The following is a 22,072-nucleotide window of genomic DNA, read 5'->3' as shown; positions in this document are numbered from 1 at the left end:
GCAGGGAGTAGTAAGACTCCCCCCATGATAAATTGTCTCAATGACTTAACTTTAAACCTTCCAAGCCCTGCTCAACTGACTGTTCCTTTAGGTGGAAAGATTGCCCTGCATGCAAAAAATTGGGAACTCTACCCAGGACAAATGGGTTCTAAATATAGTTTTCCAAGGATACAGATTCCACTTCCACTCCTTACCAGCCCCAAATGGTTGACCAGACCTACCCCGAAATCAGTGGGCAGAGGCTCAAAAGCAGTTTCTCTCTCTTTTAAGCATCAGAGCTATTCAACCTGTCCCAAAAGAAGAATGGGGGAAAGGTTTTTACTCGACTTTTCCTGGTACCCGGGAAAGATAATTCCTGGCGTCCTATCCTGGACCTGTCTATTCTGAACACATTTTTGGTAATCCCAAAATTCAAGATGCCAACTCTTCATCCGCTGCTTCCCATGCTAGGCAAAAATGCCTGGTTGGCAACACTGGATTTAAAGGAAGCCTACCTGCACATCCCAATAAGAGAATCTTGCAGAAGATACCTATTCTTCAGAGCAGGCTACATGCACTATCAGTTCTCTGCACTGCCCTTCGGCTTATCTACTGCACCCAGGGTATTCACAAAGTGCCTAGTTCCAGTCATTGTATTTTGCAGGCAAAGAAGTATTCAAATATACCCATACCTGGACGATTGTCTAATTCAGGCGGAAAGCCAGGGCATACTATTAAATCATCTGGCATTTGTAAAGAAATTGCTTACTTCTCTGGGGTACACCATAAACTAAAATAAATCAAATCTTGTACCCTGCCAACAAATTGTATTCCTGGAGCAAGCTTGAACACAACTTCCCATATGGCCTACCTCACACCAGAGAAACAAGTTCATTTGACAGCCTACTTCAATCTAACACAAAGACCCAGCTATCTTCAAAGAAATCTGCAAGCACTGGGGTTCATGGCCTCTTGCATTCTACTAATTCCATATGCAAGACTGCATATGAGGAAACTACAATGGTATCTAAAAAAGCCTATGGGGTCAACATTCTCAGGATCTAGAATCAATGATTCCTATCATACCTTGTCTAAAGATAGAGTTCATTTGGTGGGCAGAGGCCTGCCACCAAAACAAGGGACTGCCATTCACTTTACCCCCTGCTGCCCAAACCCTAACAACAGACGCATCAGGGGCAGGGCAGTGCATTCAGGGCAAATGGAACCCAAGTTAAATGCACCTGCATATCAATAGAAAAGAAATGTTAGCTGTACAGAATGCTCTGACAGCCTTCAAGGACCACATTCTTCCAGGACAGTTATTGGTAAAGATGGGCAACACCATTGTTATGTGGTACATAAACATGCAGGGGGGAACCCACTCATACCCTCTCTGCAGACTAGCTATGGCTCTGTAGAACGCAGCCTTGAGCTACCAAGTGCACCTACAGGTTCAATTCCTGCCAAGAAAGCTAAATACACTAGCAGATGAACTAAGTAGAAATCTCTTGGACCCACACGAGTGGAAACTGGAACCAGAAATATTCTGTTGAGAAACAAATGGGCGAGCCCAGAAATAGACCTGTTTGCCTCCCCTCAGAACTACCAATTGGACAAATTCTGCACAAGGACTCCTCACAAACAAGCTTGGAAAGTAGATACCCTGTCCTTTACCTGGAAAAAACTATCAGTTTTTGCCTTTCCCCCTCTGCCTCTCCTCTCCAAAGTGCAACTAAAGATCAAACAGGACAAACCAAGGACAATAATGATTGCACTGGACTGGCCACGCAAGTACTGGTACCCCCTCTTGCACAGTGTCACTGCTGGCACCATGGCACCTGCCTCAGACCCCTGCCCTGCTGTCCCAATAGGAGGGCCAGATGCTGCACCCACAGCTTCAAACCCTGAGCCTTGCAGCCTGGCTAATTACTTGACCTCTCCATTACCATCCCTCAGTAAGCAAGTGATGGATGTCATTCTGGAGGCAAGGAGTCATAGTACTAGAAAATTCTATGCTGAAAAATGGAAAAGATTCTGTTCCTGGAGCCAAACTCAGGGGATGGGCACACCAGTACCCAATTTACCCCATATTCTTCAATACTTAACTGAGATGCTTCACAAGGGCCTTTCCTTTTCCTCCATCAAAATTCATGCCTCAGCCATTTTAGCTCATTACAATACAGAACCACCCCTCTTCTCTCCTCCACTGCTGAGCAATTCCCCAGATGGGCCAAAAACCTAAGACCACCCAGGAGAGCCCTTACTCCAGCCTGGGACTTTAACTTTGTATTGGAAAAGCTCACTCTTCCTCCCTTTGAGCCAGCTGCAAATGCAAAGTTGAAATTCCTTTCTTGGAAAACAGCCTTCCTTCTAGCCATCACTTCAGCAAGAAGGGTGTCTGAATTACAGGCCCTCATGGCAGTGGAGCCTTTCATCATCTTTCATGTGGACAGGGTGTCCCTCAGGACCAATCCCTCCTTTATTTTAATCAGTCCATTCATTTGCCAACCTTCTTTTCTAATCCACAGAACAAAGGAGAACGAATACTGCGCTCCTTGGATGTGCACAGACAACTTAGATTTTACTTGGACAGAACCAAGCCTCTCAGGAAATCTGAACAGCTGCTGGTGGCATTTGCTGCCGGGGCAGAGGGGAAGGCCATTTCAAAGCAAACCATTTGTAAATGGATAGGCTATTGCATTAATTTCTGCTATAAGCACCATGGAAAACCTACCCCTCAGGGGATAAGACCACATTCAACCAGGGCTGCATCTGCCTCTCCAGCCTTTCTAAGAGGTGTCCCTACCAGCGACATCCTAGAAGCTGCTACCTGGAGTTCTGTACATACCTTCACCAAACATTACCACTTTCCAATTTTTTCTAAATCCAGAGCTGGCTTTGCCACTGCAGTCTTGCCAGGGCCTTTTAGCTGGTCCAAATGCTATCTAATTGCCTCCTCCCATCCTTAGCTTTGGGAATCTACCCAGATGTGATGACTGCAACAGTGAAACATGAAGAACATAGTACAGTTGTATACACTTACCATAAATGTAAATGTTAGCGTGTATTCACTGTTGCAGTCCTGGTTACCCTCCCTCTAGCCCCCTGACTATACCTCTATTCTTGTTTACTATGCTTAAAGCTTTTTGGTGTATTTGCTTTTTTGTTGGAGGTGTAACCTTGTATATAATTGCTTCCCATTGTGGGGGCACCTGACATCTGGGGCAAGAAAAACTGATGTAATGGCGTTGGCTGCATGCTTTATACCCGTGACTACCTGACATCATGGAAGATGAGACAGCAACCGACGCAGGACCCAAGACTTTGATAATCAGGCTGACTGAGTGCTACCTGCAAGGAGATGACCCAAATGTGATGACTGCAACAGTGAATACACTCAAACATCTACATTTATGGTAAGTGTACACAACTGTACTTTCTGTAGTCCTCACACGTGCTGTTTTGAGGAGCTGTCATTCCTCTTCACCTCCATCTATGTCCTCCTCCTCTTGGGGTGCTAGAGCCCCGAATAATTCCTTGAACTATTGCACTTTCTCTCCATCAACTTCCAGGTCTTCAGCCTGGTGTCTGTTGACCTTAGAGTGTTTTCTGACCACTGCTTCCACTGACAACCAGTGGTTTATGCTGTTTCAGTGAGGATGACTTTGCAATATTTGATTTTACCACATTTCCCTTTCCTTACTAGGAAGAAGTCTGATTTGTTGTTGGGTAATCTTGTATGTGGTCTTGTGACTGTCTCTCTTTCTGAACTATATGTGGCTACTATCAAGCCATTTGCGAGGCAGATGTCTAGGATGGCCTTTCCTTCTTTATTCCAGTTGCCCCACCCATGTAGACCCTGGCAGTCCTAGTATCCAGTTCTGTCTGTCCTAACATGTGCATTCATGTTACCCATTATCAACATCATTTCATGTTGTCCTGCTTTATCTAGTGGTTGCTGCAACTGCTGTCTGAATGCACTCTTTTCCACACTACCACAACCCAGCTGTGGAGCAAAGGCTGAGTGTGACTGCCCTGTCATTACACTGAAGTCTAATTGCCATGAGTCTGTCACTAATTCTCGTGGTATCCTTCATTGCCTTCTGAAGCCCTCTCTCTTACCACAATTCCTGCACCATTTTTAGCCTGTCCTCCTCCTGAGTATTAGACTCTGGTGACGTCACTACGCTGCCTTTCCATCTTGTCTCTAGGATACATAGGATGTCCAACATCCCCCGTATCATCATGTCATCCACTTCCAAGCTGTCTCCTGTCATTGAACCTATATGAAGTGTAGCAATTCCCAGTTCATGTTTGGCAGGTTGATTGGTTTTACTTCCAGCTTTCGCTTAACAGAGCTATTCTAGGTAACCCAGGCTGGGCAACTAGACACCAGCCACTGAGTAGCCTGTTGACCCAGGGGTGCTGGGCTTTATGGCTGGCACACAGTGGCCAGTAGGGGCACATACAGCCATCCTGCCATTAGCATGGGTTCCTGGTATAGGTCGGAGTAGGCCGGGTCCTCAACCCACTTATCACCGGCAAACACCCATGCCCATTTGACGACATTAGTCAGCATAACCGAATCACCTAGAACCATATTTTACACAGTTGAGTGGCTATCCATGTCATGGCATGCAGGCTGTGATCCATGTTCTCCTGTCTTGAGGATACTGTGCACCACAGTATATGCCCAGGGTGTTTGGTCTGTACAACTTTTCCCCCGTAGGGCAATATGTAGACTTTATGCTGCTGCACACAGCTCCATTCATTGGGGGAGCTTGAGATGAAAACACTCAGCATGTTTTTCGGAGGTGGGAGAAACCCCACAGAGATGAATGGAGAACATGAAAATTCCAAACAGGCATTAGCCAGAGGTCAGGATCGGGTCTTATACCTTGTGCATGGAAGACAAACCATTATGCCAACTAATCCTTCCCTGTATACAACTGTGAAAAATGGTTCTATCTACTGCAGCTTATGCAAAACTTAATAAATGCAGGACAGTTGGACAGCAGTATGGTTAAGATTAGGGTTACCACACAAGTAAAAACAGACTAGGGGAACTTCATCCTCCATAGTTATGTGTCCTAACCTTGACCCTGCTGCTGCCCCTGACTCCAGTCCTACACATAACTTTATGAAAAGCACTTCCTTAACACAGCACTACAGAATGCACACACACCACTAAATCTGTCCCCTTCCGTAGCTCTTACTCTAACCTGCTGATAGTTGCATGCACAGACTCCTACACTTAATGTCAAAGCTCTTTGTAAATCCAGAAGCTTTTACATTAGGAATGTTACTTTGGTGGAAGCACACCCCGTATAGTATAGGAAAACCTGATGTTCTGACCATCAACATTACTGGCAGTTGAACACAGCTGCCCTCAATTAAAAAAACACATTTGTTGACTATTAACCAAGGTGTATTCAACAAAGTTAACTGCAACTGAATGTATACATGCTGTTACTCTACATGTACGCAGGCTGACATGTTTATAGGAAGAAGTGTTGGTTGGTTGAAAACAAATGACCTATGGGAATAAGAAGGTAAAGAAGTGTATTCAGTATGTGGTTCCTGCTTATCTGCTTCAAACGTTTGTTTCTCTTGCTCTCTCTATCTGTTTCTAAATGTATCTTTCTCTGGTCTACTCTTATGATGAATACGTAGTTCATTTCTGCTTTCCATCTGTAATAGTTAATAGAGGGTGGTAATGCACAGGATTATTCCAGGAAGAATCCTTTTAATAGTTTACTTAACTTGCTCATTTAACATTGTCCTTTTAGCAGAACCCTTTACCATGTCATGCAGTTAGTGCCCAACCTAGTTTAGCAGGTATAGCTAAGCTTCATTTATACATGTACAAGACCTGTCTGAAAATTCAGAACAGTTTATGTTGACCATTGAGAGAGACCTTATGGCAAAGCACATGTTAGTAATACAGCATGATAGTTTTATATATAAAAGAAAATCAGTCCTGTATATGCTGGGTAGTATGAATTAATGATTGTGGCTTGTATTTGTTAGTAGTTTTGTAATAAAATATGCAGCTCATCACTTTACTTCAACTGTGAGCTATGGCAGATGTCAGACATTTTGCCTGCGTTTATTTGTAGGGTCTGTATTGAGATAAACTAGGGAGTAGTATTAAGTGTAACAAGCACAGGATGGGGACACCTACGGATATGGTTTCCTACATTGTAGGATGTTCCTCAACATGTCTGAGTAACTGCACTGGTTATAGGACAAATCTGTACTGGTGATAGCATATAAGACTATTTGAAGGGGGCACATGAGATTATTCTTGGTATGCTGTAAAGCATATCATTAGTCAGATATATGTGTTGTAGGTAAACTTTGATTTTGCCAGGCCTTACACAGAAAGTAAGTGTGTGCTCTGAGCACTGAAAAAATTATGCATCAGTCTCCACTGTAGACAGTGATATTACTACATGATGCATAGTTTTCTTTTGTTAGTAGTATCAGTGGAAGGGAGACCATGTTATAAAAAGTCTGTGGTTAGAATACATCCTTTTCCATAAAAGGAGGTACAGGACATTGATAAAGGAGAGGTCCTTCCTCTAATGGTAGCATTGTAGAGAAGAGAGTAGTCTCTTCCCTTGACATCAGTAATAGGTGTTTGAATGAAGATGTTTGCAGGAGTATCATAATTTGCATTGGATGATAATCCAAGTAGAAACACTGGAAGGTGCATTTGAAGATATATTGCATTGTGTTACATATCCTAGCTAGAAGAATAGTTTGACTAGGGTTGGGATTTAAAAAGCTCTCCCATTCTAACCAAGAGAGGAAGTTGCAAGTAGTATGGACTGTGTTTTCCCTCCATCTGGGTTACAGCACATATTTAACATTGTGATAAGATGTGAGAACAGAGCCATTGCGCTTAAGGTTGGTGTACATGGCATGAATGAATTCTCAGAAATTTAACTGCATCGTTAATGCTTTGAGAACATTTCTTATACCTAAAGAGAATGCAGATCTTCAAAACCCGGATAACTATAGGCCTATTTCACTTTTAAATATAGACTTGAAAATTATGACATCTATTTTAGCTAATAGATTGAAGAAGGTAATAAACTTAATAATATCTAATGAACAAGCTGGTTTTATAAACGGCAGACAAACTACTGATAATACGTTATCACTTCATACACTAATTTCTTATGCCAATCATAGAAATTTTAATGTTTACGCACTCATAATTGATGCACAAATAGCTTTCGATAGAGTTAATTTAAAATTTTTGTTTGATATTTTACCATATTTCAATATACCCCAAGACTTTATTTTAACATTAAAAAAACTATATAATAATCCTTATACAACTCTGTACATTAATAAAAACTTCTCAAAAAGAATGCAAATTAAGAATGGAACCCGTCAAGGCTGTCCGTTATCTCCTATATTATTCAATTTATATTTAGAACCATTATTTCTACATATTAAGCAAAATACATATCATAATGCCCCAATAATATATGGTACTAAAATATCCATGGCTGCTTTTGTTGATGACCTTAATATTTACTGTATGACGTCTGTTTCAGATACCAAGAAAATACTAAAAGCAGTGGAAGATTTTGCAGAAATATCTAATTACAAAATAAACTTAAAAAAAAACAATTTATTTCCTTTAAAGACGCCTAAACCCTTTTCGCTTTTACCATTGGTAGGTCAGTTAAAATCCGAAGAAAAAATAAAATATTTGGGTATTGTTTTTTCAACAGATAATAGAGACTTCTATGTGAACAATGTTAAGCTAATTTGGGATCATATATTGTCTGATTTAAAAAGATGGAATAATCTGAAATTACCAACAATGGCAAAGGTTTCAATTATTAAAATGAATGTACTCCCCAGAATATTATATATTTTTCGAGCTACCCAAGTCTCAATTTCTAAGAAATTCTTTAAACAAATTCATACGGAATTAGTTAGATTTGTATGGGAACCTAGAAAAACTAGAATATCTTATGACAAATTGATGACTCCGAAAAATAAGGGTGGTTTAGATTTACCGAATTTTGAATTATATTATTTAATAATAAACTCTAATAGAATTCTAAGAGTGGTTAACTTTGACATATCCAGTAGTAAATGGTCACCTAAGTGGTTGGTTCTGAATTATAAACATGCTGTTAGATTGGGTATTAATTCTAAGGCATTACCCTTTTTAAATAAAGATACCTTTAAATTGTACGCTTTGATGGAGCATATTAGAATATATATATAATATCAATACAAAACCTGTTTAAATCACTAAATCTTTTACAATATATGATGACTTTCCAACCATTTCACAAGAATCCGAATTTGAAAATCGGTAATCAATTGATAGATCTTAAAAAATTTCCACTTATATGATTTAACCATACTTGATTTATATCCTTATCTTGGTATCGCAATACATGACATGTTAAGAGAGATGAGCCTTCCTAACTCTTATTTAATTATAATGAGACAATTAAAGGATCTTTCCATAAGTTATTTTAGTAATTTCAAAATTAAAGAAGAAGATTTAACCAATTGTTCAAATTTATGGCAAACTCTTATGCAGGACTCTAAATATATAATGGCCTCATATAATTTTGTAAAAGACGTGAAATATAAAAACCGAATACTCTTATCAAAATACTGGAAGGATAAAATATTACCGATTGATGATAATAAAATATTGAAAGCAATTAACCTAACCTTAAAATCAGTATCTCTTCAAAAGTTATTTACTCAGCTGATGATATTTAACAATGCTTATTACACTCGTCTCAGTCTGCATAAATTCAACTCTAAAAATTCACCTAAATGTCCATATTGTATTGATCAAACGGCTGACCTTTTACACATGTTCTGGAGCTGTAAATGTATATTTAAACTTTGGAATTCTTTAAAAATTCAATTACAAAAAATGGGTTATCAACATTCCACACTTTCTTGGGAGTTTATGATTCTTCATATTCCTCCGAATAACTTGGACAGATCCCAAATGATCATACTTATAAATATTTTCTTGTTAATGAAGCTTTATATAGCTACAAATTGGCTGAATCCATCTCAGACTTCATGGGAAAACTTTAAAAGTGTAGCGATAAAACATATTTTAGCACATAAATTACTAATCAAAGATCATAAGAAAAATATAAATAATACAAAATATGGGAGCACATCTTTAATATTGTGTTAGCTTAACGTTCTAATCCAGTTCTCCCCTGGAAGTACATACTTAATATGGAAGTTAGTATTGATAAGCCTGTATATTGATACTAGATCTTGTAATACTCTTTTCAGAATTTTATCTCAATGTATAATGATCTTATGTAACTGTTGGAAGCATTCATGTATATAATGTATATATATTGTAGTATTGTATTAACAATTGGAAAAGAATAAAGATTTATTATTGAAAAAAAAAGAAATTTAACTGCATTGTATTCTGAAGATGAGATAAATTCTAATGGCTTTTCTTAAACTTATTTGCAGTATCAATATATGGAATTTGGTTTTATGACAAGGAGGAGTGTCAGAGAATTGCGGAACTTATGAAAAAGTAAGTAATTTGTATTTAAATTATACATAGGATATGCATTTGTATGTTTATATGTATATATTCTGTCATTTTGTTATGTCATTTTTTTTGCAAAAATGTGCACAAGTGTTATAGAATTCTTTTTAAGGTTTTTTTTTTTTTTTTTTTATGTAGAAGAGTGGGTCATTTCTGAGTGTGCACAGGCTAGGAATACTGAAAAAGCAGACAGTTATTGGAGGAGTAAAATGTAAAAGCTACATTTTGACCATCTTACATTGCAGTATTAATAACTGATCCTTCGTAAGACATAGTCTTACAAAAACAAAAGCCTTGTGACCGATCTGACCCTATTTATACTCTATAATCCTTTACAATACTGCCATCTCACAGAAAGAAAACAAAAACGTGATACGAGTCACCTCTAAAGCTAGTGTAATAACAGAGTGCTTTTTTTGTCCTGTATTTCTGGAATCTCAGATCATCACAGCCAGAGCTCTAAATTTGGCTTGCACATTACTGGAGTTAAGAGGGTAAGATGTGCATCACAATGGTCCCTAGTTCTTTGCTGTCATTTTTGGGATTTGCATTTCCAAGCATTCATTATTGGGAATATTTTCACATTCGTGACCATAATTTTTTTTCTTGAAATAGGTTATTATAATGCTGCTTGGTGTCACAGCTGTCAGCATTAAGTCTTGTTGATGTTTTCTCCTGTGGTGCACCCATTCATGTTGTTAGTTAAGGGTCTTCTTGACAGTTGTTCCCAGAGTTAGGTTACAAATCTTTGGCAGGTGTTGTCCATTTTGCCTCTGTGTTGTGAAGTCGGCTACATGTTCTGCGGCATGGACTATGAATCTGATGTTCTATTGTAAATGTCTTTCAGGTATCACTTTTCAGACTTTTTTTTAATTTTGCAAAAATGTAAAAATTCATCTGGTTTTAATTTTTACTTGTATTGCACACTTGTCATTTTGGATTATTTTTCCATTTGTTGAATATTTGTCCTTGTTCATTTGTTTAAAATATGAGTATGTAGTTGACAAGCATTTCAATAACATTAAAATGAACTGACTCTGTTACAGTGGAGAAGGAGAAACGTTTGGCCTTTGTCAGTTCTTGGTGGTGGTGGCACCTGACCAATGCTAGGACTAGCTAGTTAGCCCATCTTTTTCTTAAGAGTCTAGATGTATGTGATGTGCAATTCAGGCTTGGCTTCTCTTCAGATTCTGTCTCCCCGCACCAGAATTAGACTTTACTTCTTTGCTGAGATTTGTGCCCGCTGGCAAGAGGTTGTCATTGAGATCCTTTCTTTTTTGACAAGCATGAACTTAAGTGAAGAGCCACCACCCTAGCACTCACTCCTGGCACTCTATCACATTGTTTTTCACATAGGCCATTTTAGTAAGTTAAGAGTAGCCCCACAGATCTCTAGGGTATGTTTCTGAGTCTGAAGTTGGACCCAGGGCATGATTATCTTTCTCTTTTCAGAAGTAGTTGGTTGAACATGGAGGAAGATGAGTCTACCCTCATTTTCGAATCTTTACATTTTAGCTTTAGCTTTGGTGTTTGGGAACCTTTTCAACTACTGACGAATAATTGAGTGGTTGCAAGAGATCCCATTTCAGAAGTTGACTAAGATATGTACAAAAATTCTAGTGCAGGACCCTGCGGCTGTGATATATGCCTCCCCAGTGCATACTGCATCTGCAACATATCCAGATTCAGTTGAACTTGCAGCATTTACTACTCCTCCTCCACCTGGTATGTTCCTTGAGGATTGCTGCAGATGATGTAAAGATAAGTGTGAAGAATGTGGTTCACTTTCTTCTTCATTGTCCTGTATAAGATTTCCTCAGGGCTGTGCACTTAACTTCAGAACAGAGTCCGGTCAAATCAGCTAAGGAGATCAGAGATTGACCCGTATGAGTGTATATAAAACAGGAATATCTTCTTTCACCTAGTGCACAGGTAGATATTTTTGCATCTCACAACAGCAAGTAACTGAAACAATTCTTCTCAGACTCCCCTTGCAAATGGGCTTGATCAGTATACACTTCTCCATAGACCGGATAGGTCTTGTGCTGCGAGTAGTGGTGGACCTTTTGACTGAGTTCAAAGGGTTTCTAATGCATTCCACTCATGTGACACTGCAGCTAGCAGCTTAAATGATACCATCTTGATGCCTTTTCTGTACAAATATTCCAGGGATGTTCTCAGGAACCTTAAGGAGACTAAGGATGTCCTGAATGAAATCACTGTTGCAATATTCATAACATATGGGTTGTCACCACTATCATCAGCCAGAGTACCAAAGCTTTACCTTCCCAGTATTGTACATCCAATGTGTGACCTCAACTTGCAAGCATAGGGGTATATAGGTAGATGTACAAGGGTAATTCCCCCAGACTATCTTGCCGCCAGCCTGAAAGCAGGTCACGCATCCATTGTATGGATTATCTTTTGGTCACTGGTACTGTTGCTTTGAATACTCAGACAAGTACTCCATTGAGGAACCTTCCTTTTTTTCATACTTCTGTCAGATGTCAGTTAGGAGGCGGTAAGTGTGTGTGTGTGGTAGGCAAATCCTGTATAAAGACTTGCACACCCAGTGCCTTTTTTGTTTAGAAGTAGAAAACTACTACAAAGCTTGTTCCATCTGCCAATCTTTTGTTCCTAAAACTTTGCTGTCCCACTTGGGTCTCCCTCAAAGTGTTACGAGAAGACAGTGTCTTAAACTTTTGGCCCACTCTAAGTTGGCAGATTCCAATTCCCCAGGTATGGCTCCACCTCTTAAGACAAATCTTAAAAGGCCTAGGCCAGAACCTCAGTCATCCCACCCTGACCCTGAAATACCCGCTGAGGTTTCAGAATCCACAGTATGCTTAGTTCCCACCCAGATACCCTCTACTGAGACCCTTTTAGAGGCTGGCATAGCTTCGGAGGCCTCAGTGGCTGAGGATTCTACAGCCAGAGGTGAACCATGATTTATCATATCAGAGGGCATCCCTCAGAACCTGGTTAAGGAAGAGATCCCAGGGAAAACTAATCACGGCAATACCCAGATTTTCTCTGAGTTACTGCACAATGATACCTGCTATACTGAGCCAACAGATATTGCCAACATACTGGCCGACAGATTCAGTGCCAACTTTACCCCTCTCTCCCCCCTAAAGGACCAGTCACAATACCGAAAGAATGCCTGGCACCCAGCATTACTGCAGTACAGGTTAAAGCTGCATTGTCAAAGGTCTAGAATACAGCTTCCATGTACCTGATAATATCCCTGGCTGTGTTCTACATGAACTACAAAGCAAACTTGCATTACATCTGTGTGCCCTGTTCAGTCACAGCCTCACCTCAGGCTTTGTCCCTACCGAATGGCGCACTGCTACAGTCATCCCTCTCCATAAAGGGGGAGCGACTACAGACCCTGGGAATTATTGCCCCATTAGCCAGACTAGTCTGATATGTACAGCTGTGGACCGCAACATCATAGACCTAATTAACAAAGATATAGGAAATCTCCAAACTCTGGACCCCCATGTAGTTTGGCTTTGTGAAAGGGAGATCATGCCTGCTCAACCTGGTTGACTTCTTTGAGTCAGTCACCAGGGCTGTGGATGAAGGTAAGGCAGTGCATACAGCCTACCTCAATCTGGCCAAGGCCTTTGATAACCATTTCGCACACTGGAATTATTGATAAACTCACCAAACTAGGCATCACCCCCTATATCACTAGGTGGGTAGCAAATTGGCTCACAGATAAAACACACAGTGTGAAAGTAGTGAACTCCAAGTCAGACTGTTGACCAGTCACGAGTGGAGTCCCACAGCAGTCGGTCCAGGGTCCTCTCCTGTTCGGTATCTTCTACTCAGAAGCCCAGGCCAACACAAAGGGACTCTGGCTGACCATGTTCACAGACGACTGCAAGCTGGGAGCCATTGTTAACTCCCCAAGTGATGCAGACATCCTATAGAAAGGCCTCACTGAGACTAATGACTGGTGTCGAAACCATGGCCTTAAGCTTAACACCAAATTGCATTGTCATCCCCTTTGGTAGAAACTCAGTTCCCACTAATTACCACATCAATGAGAACCGGCTGAACACTGAAGGAGTTATAAGAGATCTGGGGACACAGGTTGACAGCAACCTCTCCTTCGACCACCACATTGCCACTGTGATCCGAAAGTCCTTCTATGTGGCACATCTCAATATCAGGGGGTTTTGTATCCAGGAAGAAAGAGGTCATTATCATCTCTCTCTACTGTTCCCTCATTAGACCAATCATCGAGTATAATACCCCATTTGGCATGTACCTCAGTAGAAACCTGGAACAGCTGGAGAGGCCGCAGAAGTACCTCACGAAGAGGATCCTAGGCATTAAACACGTCCTGCATGGACAGACTCAAACGACTCCAGCTATTCTCTGTCTCATATCGCTTACTTAGAGGCGATCTCTGCTTGACTTACAAAGCCATGTCTGACCCAGCTCTGTTAGAAATGCTGCATCTAAAGAAATCCCAATCCCTCTGCACCACACGCTCCAGAGACCTCAACCTCATTGCCACAATCAACAGAACATGCTGGAGGGACAGGTTCCTCACCCAGAGACTGCCCATGCTCTGGAATAGACTTCCCATACATGTCAAGCAGAGCATCTCACTGTCCCTCTTCAAAAGAAATCTTGATGAGTGGATGGGTAATAGAAAGTTCATCCTGGGGATCACTCCAGTGGCTCTACTTGATAGAGGCACTGGGAACCACTGTAACGTCAGGCGGCACAATGTCGGGGCACTTTTATGGGCTAGGCTTGTAAAGGCTCCAGGGCCATTAGCCTAGTACACATCTATGAACCTAAGTATGTCAGAGTAATGAGCCACCATGCCTAGTACAAGTGGACGTTACACCCAAGAACAAGTGTCAGAAAACAAAGCATGTCGTTTCCCCTAAACCTCCTACTTTCTTTTCTACAGAGAAGGAATGGATTTCTCTTAATGTTTGTTTAAGGCCATTTTGGCTTTGAAATCACCTCCTTTCTGACCTCAGCCTCCTCCTCCCACCCCTCAAAAGACGACTGTGGATTAATCTTCTGTTTCTGACCATTCCCTGACGTACTCCTTTCATATGCACTCTCCTGGCCAAGTCCCTTTGGATGATGAGTACTCTGCCACCCAGTTCTGCAGCAGAAGAAGCTTCCTTTGTAGAGATGGTGTTAAATATGATTAACCATTTTGAGTGAGAGTCTAGACAGATTTTCGAAGTGCAGAAAATATATTACAGTCTTTTAGAAATGGGCAGCCCAACTCCTTTCTCTGAATCCTCTGTTCTTGAGGTCTTTTTGGATGCTCTTCAGCCCATGACTGTTGCCCCTGACTCCCACCCTCTGGCTCCCAAAAAACAGGCAGATTTTATAAAGTCCCCGATGACTCAAGTTTCTGACAAGCCTTCAAACCTCCTTCCCAATTTCAGTGTTCTCCTTTCAGACAAGAATAGCAGGGCTGTGAATAGCTGGTATAAAAGGGTTTATACATCTGTACCTTGGCAATCAGGGCTACTAATCACCAAATCCAGATGACCAAATATTTGATATCCATTCTCAATTCCTTACAAAAAGTCAGAATGGATTTGCAGGATACTAACTCTAAACAAATGCTCTTCTTACTTGATTAGGCTACACAAGTGGCCAGACACATCATTAAATGCAGTTTTGATGCTGTTGAGACCCTGTCCAGAGCAGCTGCTACAGGCTGTGTAAAATGCAGATATGCATGATTACATAATCAGTCTGTTCCTGGGGACCTGAAAGCAAAAATAATGGACTCCCCTGTAGACAAGGATTTCTTGTTTGGCCCCCAAGCAGCTAACTTTTACAAAACCCTTCAAGAGCAGGGTAAAACCATGAAGGTCTGCATGCAGCGTCTGTTGACCTCTGGCACCTAGGAACAAGAGGAGTTACCCAATCAAGCGTACCTCCTTTGTCAGAAGGCATCCTAGGCTTAGCCAAAAACATAGGAAGACTCCCAGAAAAAGATCAAAGGTAAAAGCCACACAGGGATGCTTATCTGGGAGTTCTCTTTTGGGGACAAATCTGACTATCTTTTGCCTTCCTTTCTCCTCATCCCCAGCCCTTCCCTACCTCTCTCAAAAAGACTAATGTCTGTCCACCTAGAAGAAGATCACAGACAAATGGATGTTATCTATCATAAAAATGGTTATGCATTGTCTTTGATGCAAATGCAGCATCTAAATGGCATACCACCACCTCCACACAATTGGATTCATCTAGTCTTACCCATTTGTACAGGAGCTATGGGCACAGTGCATGAAGAATTTGTAGGAAAGGAGTTTTATTCCATATGTTTCCTAGTGACAGAAGTGTAGTGGAGATAAATAATTGAACTTTCCCTACTAAACACCTTCTTTAAAGTGGCCACTTTCAAAATGCTCTCCCTGCACACACTTCTACCTTTCTTTCTACACCAGGCTTTTCTAGTATCCCAAGATGTAATGGATGCTACCTCCATATACCAATTTGGACTCCTTGCAGGGGATTTATCAAGTTTTCTAATAGCTTATATCACTATCATTTTACTGCTTTGCCTATTGAGCTTTCCACAGCCCCAAGAGTTTTCACAAAGTGCTTGGCTCCAGTGATCGCCTTCTGCTGAACCCAGGGAATTCAAAATTTTCCCTACTTGGACAACCTGTTAATCCAAACTACTTTGTCTCAAATTCTCCAACATCATCTCCAGTTCACCCTCCTCCTATCTCCATTGGGGTTCACCATCAGCTACAAAAACTTTTCCCTGCAGCCATCTTAGGATCTAGTTTTTCTGGGCTTCATGGTGGACACAAGAGAATTCAGGCCTTCTTACCTCAAGAAAAGATGCAGAACCTTACAAACTACTTCTGTAAGCTTGCCTTCTTCAGGTAATGCTCAGCAAGAAAGATACTGAGGTCTCAAGGATTCGTGGCGGCTACTTTCCCAATGCTATCCCTAGTCAGGCTACATACGAGGAAAAATCCAGTGGTACCTGAAAACAATTCACTGCTATCCCACGCTGTTACTGTGGAAGGAGCAGGTGAATCTGAACCCAGGTCTTCCCTTCACTCCTCCAGCTCCAGTTTAGGAAATGCACATGGATGCCTCTGACAAGGCATGGGACACCTGGGCTGATGTCTGAGTCAAGGCAGATGGCAGCCAAGGTTACTAAAAGAGCACATCAGTATGAAATAAATGATGGCACTCATCCAAGCTCAACATGAGAGAAGTGAAGGGTACTCATCCAAGCTTTTCAGGTGTAAAAAGACAAGGGACCCTACAAGTGATCACAGGCAACACAATTGTAATGTGGTACATAAACTAGTAAAGAGGGACCAGATCTTACCAATTGTGCATATTGGCTCAGGAATCCTAGAACCTTGCCAGCAAAAAAAAAAATTAAAAAAAAATGTCATTCTCAGCCACATACATACATCCCATCACATGACAGTGTGCTGGCGGACTCTTTAAGTAGATCCTTAGATGACCCTCACAGATGGACCCTGAACAGAAAGTTATTTTCAGGGCATTCTCCACCCTTGGGGGGGCCCTCAGACCTTTTGCTTCAAAGACCAATAGACAGCTTCCACTGTTTTGCACCAGTGACCCTTGTCCTGAATTTGGAGGACAGATGCTTTCTTCTTTCAGTGGAGAGGGAGGTTCCTTTAAGTTTCTCTCCACTACTCTTTATCCAAAGAGATGTCCTTCCATATCACTGTTGCAATATCCTTCACCTAGGAGATGTCTGGACAGGTATAGCCCAACATCCTTCCAGTATGCTAGAGCTGAAGGCTTTAGCATCCTGCTGATATGACAAAGCCTTCAGCTGTTACAGGTGCCATATGTCATATATATGCTGCCCACAAGACTTAGGGCCTAAAGGTGACATTCGGATGTAAAAACTCAGAATTTCTTTGCTGCCAGTCAGTACACCGTTATCAAATGTTAGTCTGAATGCCCTTCTGCTGTACTGGGTATCAAGCCATTTTTTTCAGATAACTGCCCCACTGCAGATGTTCGTCGTGTTTCACTGTTGCAGTCATCACACTTGGGTTATCTGCCTGCAGGTAGCCCTCAGTCGGCCCAAATACCAGAGTCTTGGGATTTCTGCTTCGGATGCTGTCGCCTCTTCCATGACGTCAGGTCATCAGGGGTATAAAACATGCAGCCGACGCCATTACATCAACTTTTCTTGCCATGCGGGAGCCCGAAGCAGAAGCAATTCACAAGTGCTGGTCAGCCGCAACCTGAAATGTTAATTTTTCGAGTTTCAAACCTGAAGTCTTCTAAAGCTAAGTACCCCGTTGGGGATCCTTTTTTCTTGCTCTAACCGATGTCAGAAAAAGTTGACAATTGTCTTGCCTGTGGAAAGCAAATACCTCACAGAAATTTTCATTCTTACTGCATCACCTGTTTAGGCCCAGACCACAATGTCCCTCACTGTCAGTTTTGTGCCTTGTTCAACACCGTCATCAGGCTATTTTTGTCTCTAAATTCTTTCGCTCTTGTTCTCCGTATTCCAACATGGCTTCGATAAGCCATCCAACTACCGATCTTCTGAAAAAACGCAAGAATAAAGACAGAGAGAGACTGCATAGGTCCAAAACTGCCGATGATGCTTCCGTTAAGTTAGTTGACAGTCTGCCGGTACTCAGTGAGGTGCTTTTGCAGCCCCTATTACCCACTTCTACAGATTCGCAGGCCTCTACTGAGACCCATTCAAAGTCCGGTATGCCACGAGATGCGTCTTCGACTATGGAACCTGCGGATGTCTCTACTTTGGATGGGTCCGGAGCCGCTGTGCAGGCACCGGCTTCTAAGGATGTATTCAGACCTTCCGATGTTCGTATTAAACTGACTACTTCGTTAATGACTAAAACTACCGAATTTCTCAGGCCAGAGTTCGCACTACGCCTAGGAAACCGATCACCAAAGCGCATTCTCAAGCTCCCATGCCACAGAAGCAAATGCTTAGAATGGCTGAAGACCTTATCACCTTAATCAGGGGAAGCCAGCCTTCACTCTCTAAAAGACAAAGAATTGATTTTCCTTCTGATTCTACAGATTGTGATTACCAGGACATTCCCTTATCTATCTATGAAGATTCAGATGCAGAGGATTCCATTCCCTCTGCCTCCCCCCCAGAGGACTTCTCTTTCGGTGAAACCTTGCATACCCTACGAGAGCATTTCCGCTGATAATGCCAGGACTACCCACAGTTGAAAAAGAGACTGAGGTAATTTTTAGACTTGCCTCAGCATAGGCCTCTAGCTATACCACCTGTCCTGGATATTATAGATGATGTCTTCATGGAGTCCAGTCTTACCCCTGATACTTTAACATATACTGATACAGAGGTCAGGCTTTAAAAAAAAAAAAAAAATATGTGTTTTGCTTTTTTAAATTGTCTCATGATGTATATTACGCTTGCTATTCTTTTTTTTTGAATGTATGAATCTTACTCTTGTATTTCATCTCATTCATTATGTAACCTTCTTTGTATTTTGTAACTTTTATTGTACTGTATTGCACATGGAGCTTTTCTCCCCGGGCCTCCACTGAAAATGGGCACTTCTTGGCCCAGTGGACTTCCCCGGTAATCAAACTGAAAATAAATAAATAAATAAATAATAAATTTACCACCAGCTCCTAGAAAGCCTGACTGGTTCTACAGAGTACCTGACTCAAATTTCTCTTTAAAAATCCCACTGCGGATCCAGAGACCATTTCCCACAGACCTAAAGGTATTAAGGCTACTACAGCCAAAAACCCTACTCCTTCATACAGGGATTCTAGGGCTCTAGACAGATTGGGTATGAAGGAATATGCCTCTGCAACTCTTGCCATCAAGGCTTTAAATTGTCAGTTTCACATGTTGAAGTACCAACGGCATATTATGGAACTAATTAAACAAAAAATGTTGTTGATTCCTGATTGTGCAGAAAGTAAAGACTTGCAAGAGTTAATGCATTCTGCAAACCAAGTTGGTAAACATATTTTGCAGTGTGGTTTTGATGCCTTAGAAGCATCTTGCAGGGCTGCTGTCACTGTGTCTGTTCTGAGAAGGCATGCTTGGCTGAAGGAACAAATCTTGCCAGACCATGTCAAAGCAAAATTACTAGATGCTCCATTAAACCAAAAATGTTCGTTTGGCTCAAAAGCAGAAGATGGTTCTTAAAAAGATGGAGGAAAACGCTATTGTTAAAGATTTCTTACAGGTACAGCCACCTGGATTCAGTAGGCATTGGCCTTCAAAAAAAAAACGGTCCTTTCCAGTCCAAACCCAGTGGCAACAGACCACACAAAGACTACAGTCTCAGGGTATGCACAGATATAAACAATGGAGTGCTCCCTCCTCAAAAACAGGGAGTGGGAAGCCACCCCCTTTTGGAAACAGTTCACAATGACTTGTCCTTCATCCTTCACAGCCATGCCCAAGTACTTGCACCCCTAAGAGGAAAACTCGCCCTGCATGCAAAAAAACTGGGAGTAGATTACCCAGGACCGATGCGTCTTAAACATTGTATCCCAGGGATACAGATTCTACTTCCACTCACTGCCAACCCCAAGCGGATTGCCAGACCTTCCTCCAAACCAGTGGGCAGAAGCCCAAAAGCAAGTACTTTCTCTTCTCAGTATCAGGGCTATTCAACCTGTTCCAACAGAGCAAAGGGGAGAGGACTATTCCTGGTGCCCAGAAAAGAGAACTCTTGGTGCCCTATTCTGGATCTGTCAACTCTCAACACCTTCCTGGTGGTACCAAAATTCAAAATGCTTACCCTCCAGCAGCTGCTTCCTATTGCTAGCCAAGGACTCCTGGCTATTCACCCTAGACTTAAAAGAAGCTTATCTGCTCATCCCCATAAGGGAATCTTGCAGGAAATATCTATGTTTCAGGGCAGGCTGTATGCAGCTATCTGCACTTCCCTTTGACTTATCTACTGCGCCCAGGGTATTCACAAAGTGCCTGGCTCCAGCTGTTGCATACTGCAGGCAGAGAAATATTCAAATTTACCCATACTTGGACGATTGCCTGATACAGGCAGACAGTCAGGAACTTGCTACTATAGCACCTGATGTTTGTAAAGAGACTCCTAACTTCCGTGGGGTATACCATCAATGAAAAGAAATCGCATCTGGTACCCAGACTAAAGATTGTATTCCTGGGCGTAAGCTTGAAGACAACTTCCCAGATGGTATTCCTCACTCCATAAAAACAGGTTTATTTGACAAATTACTTTAAACTACTGGCCACCCAAACCCAGCTATCTGCAAGAAAAGTACTGCAAGCCCTGGGGTTCATGGCCTCATGCATTCTACTAATTCCATATGCAAGACTGCATATGAGGAAATGTCAGTGGTACTTAAAAAGTCTCTGGTGGCAGCATTTTCAGGACCTGGAAACAGTGATTCCTATCATTCCTTGCCTAAGGACAGAGTTCCTTTGGTGGGCAGAAGCTTGCAACCACAACAAGGGACTCCCTTTCATTCAACCCCCTGCCGCCCAAACCCTGACAACAGATGCATCAGACTATGCATGGGGGCTTCACATGGCAGGAAAATGCATGCAAGGGAAATGGAACCAAGGACCAATTCACCTGCATATCATTCAAAAAGAAATGTTAGCTGTACAGATTGCACTGACAACCTTCAAATGCTTTATCCTGTCAGGACAACTCTTGATAAAGACAGATAACACCACAGTTATGTGGTACATAAACAAGCAGGGGGAAACTCATTCCTAGCTACTCTGCAGGTTAGCCATGGCTCTGTGGAACACAGCCTTGAGCAATCAAGTGCACCTGCAAGCTCAATTCCTGCCAGGCAAACAAAATTCACTGGCAGACGGCTTAAGCAGAAATCTAATGGACCCACACGAGTGGAAACTGGAACCCAACTCATTCAAACTTCTAATACACAGGTGGGAGACACTAGAGGTGGACCTCTTTGCTTCCCCCCAAAACCATCAACTGAGCAAATTCTGCACCAGAAACCCCCACAGCCAAGCATGGAAAGTGGATGCCCTATCTTTTACATGGGAAAACCTCTCAATCTATGCCTTCCCCCCTCTGCCCCTCCTTTCAAAAGTACTAATCAAGATCAAATGGGACAGGCCAAGGACAATCCTTATTGCACCAGACTGGCCACACCAGCACTGGTACCCACTCCTACGCAGTCTGACAGCAGTGCCACCCTGGCACCTACATCAGACCACCACCCTGCTGTCCCAGCAGGAGGGACAGATTTTGCATCCTCAGCTGCAAACCCTGAACCTGGCAGCCTGGCTTATTCCCTGAATATATCACTAGCAACCCTCAGCAATCAGGTGCTGGATGTTATCCTTGAGGCCAGGAGGCCTAGTACTAGGAAATCCTATTCAGAAAAGTGGAAAAGATACTGTTCTTGGAGCCAGTCTCAAGGAAAGGACACAGCCATGCCCACCTTACCTCAAATCCTAGATTATCTAGCAGAGGTGCTCCACAAAGGCCTATCCTTCTCCTC

The 22,072-nt window shown here is 41.9% G+C and overlaps 1 protein-coding gene across 8 annotated transcripts in view; it reads left to right on the top strand.

Annotated features, from left to right (window-relative positions):
* Window positions 1-22,072, top strand: part of DCP1B (decapping mRNA 1B) — a 492,116-nt gene that overhangs the window by 145,264 nt on the left and 324,780 nt on the right. For all 8 annotated transcript variants that reach the window (XM_044087511.1, XM_044087514.1, XM_044087516.1 and 5 more), the window contains one exon: window positions 9,481-9,547. In XM_044087511.1, the coding sequence (XP_043943446.1) occupies window positions 9,481-9,547 (67 nt within the window). The remainder of the gene's footprint in view (window positions 1-9,480; window positions 9,548-22,072) is intronic.

The sequence above is a fragment of the Protopterus annectens genome, chromosome 11.part0, assembly GCF_019279795.1.
Source record: "Protopterus annectens isolate FY-2018-M chromosome 11.part0, PAN1.0, whole genome shotgun sequence".
In the NCBI taxonomy this organism is placed as follows: domain Eukaryota; kingdom Metazoa; phylum Chordata; order Ceratodontiformes; family Protopteridae; genus Protopterus; species Protopterus annectens.
The sequence above is the reverse complement of the archived record's forward strand: the minus strand, read 5'-3'. Positions and strand labels throughout refer to the sequence as shown.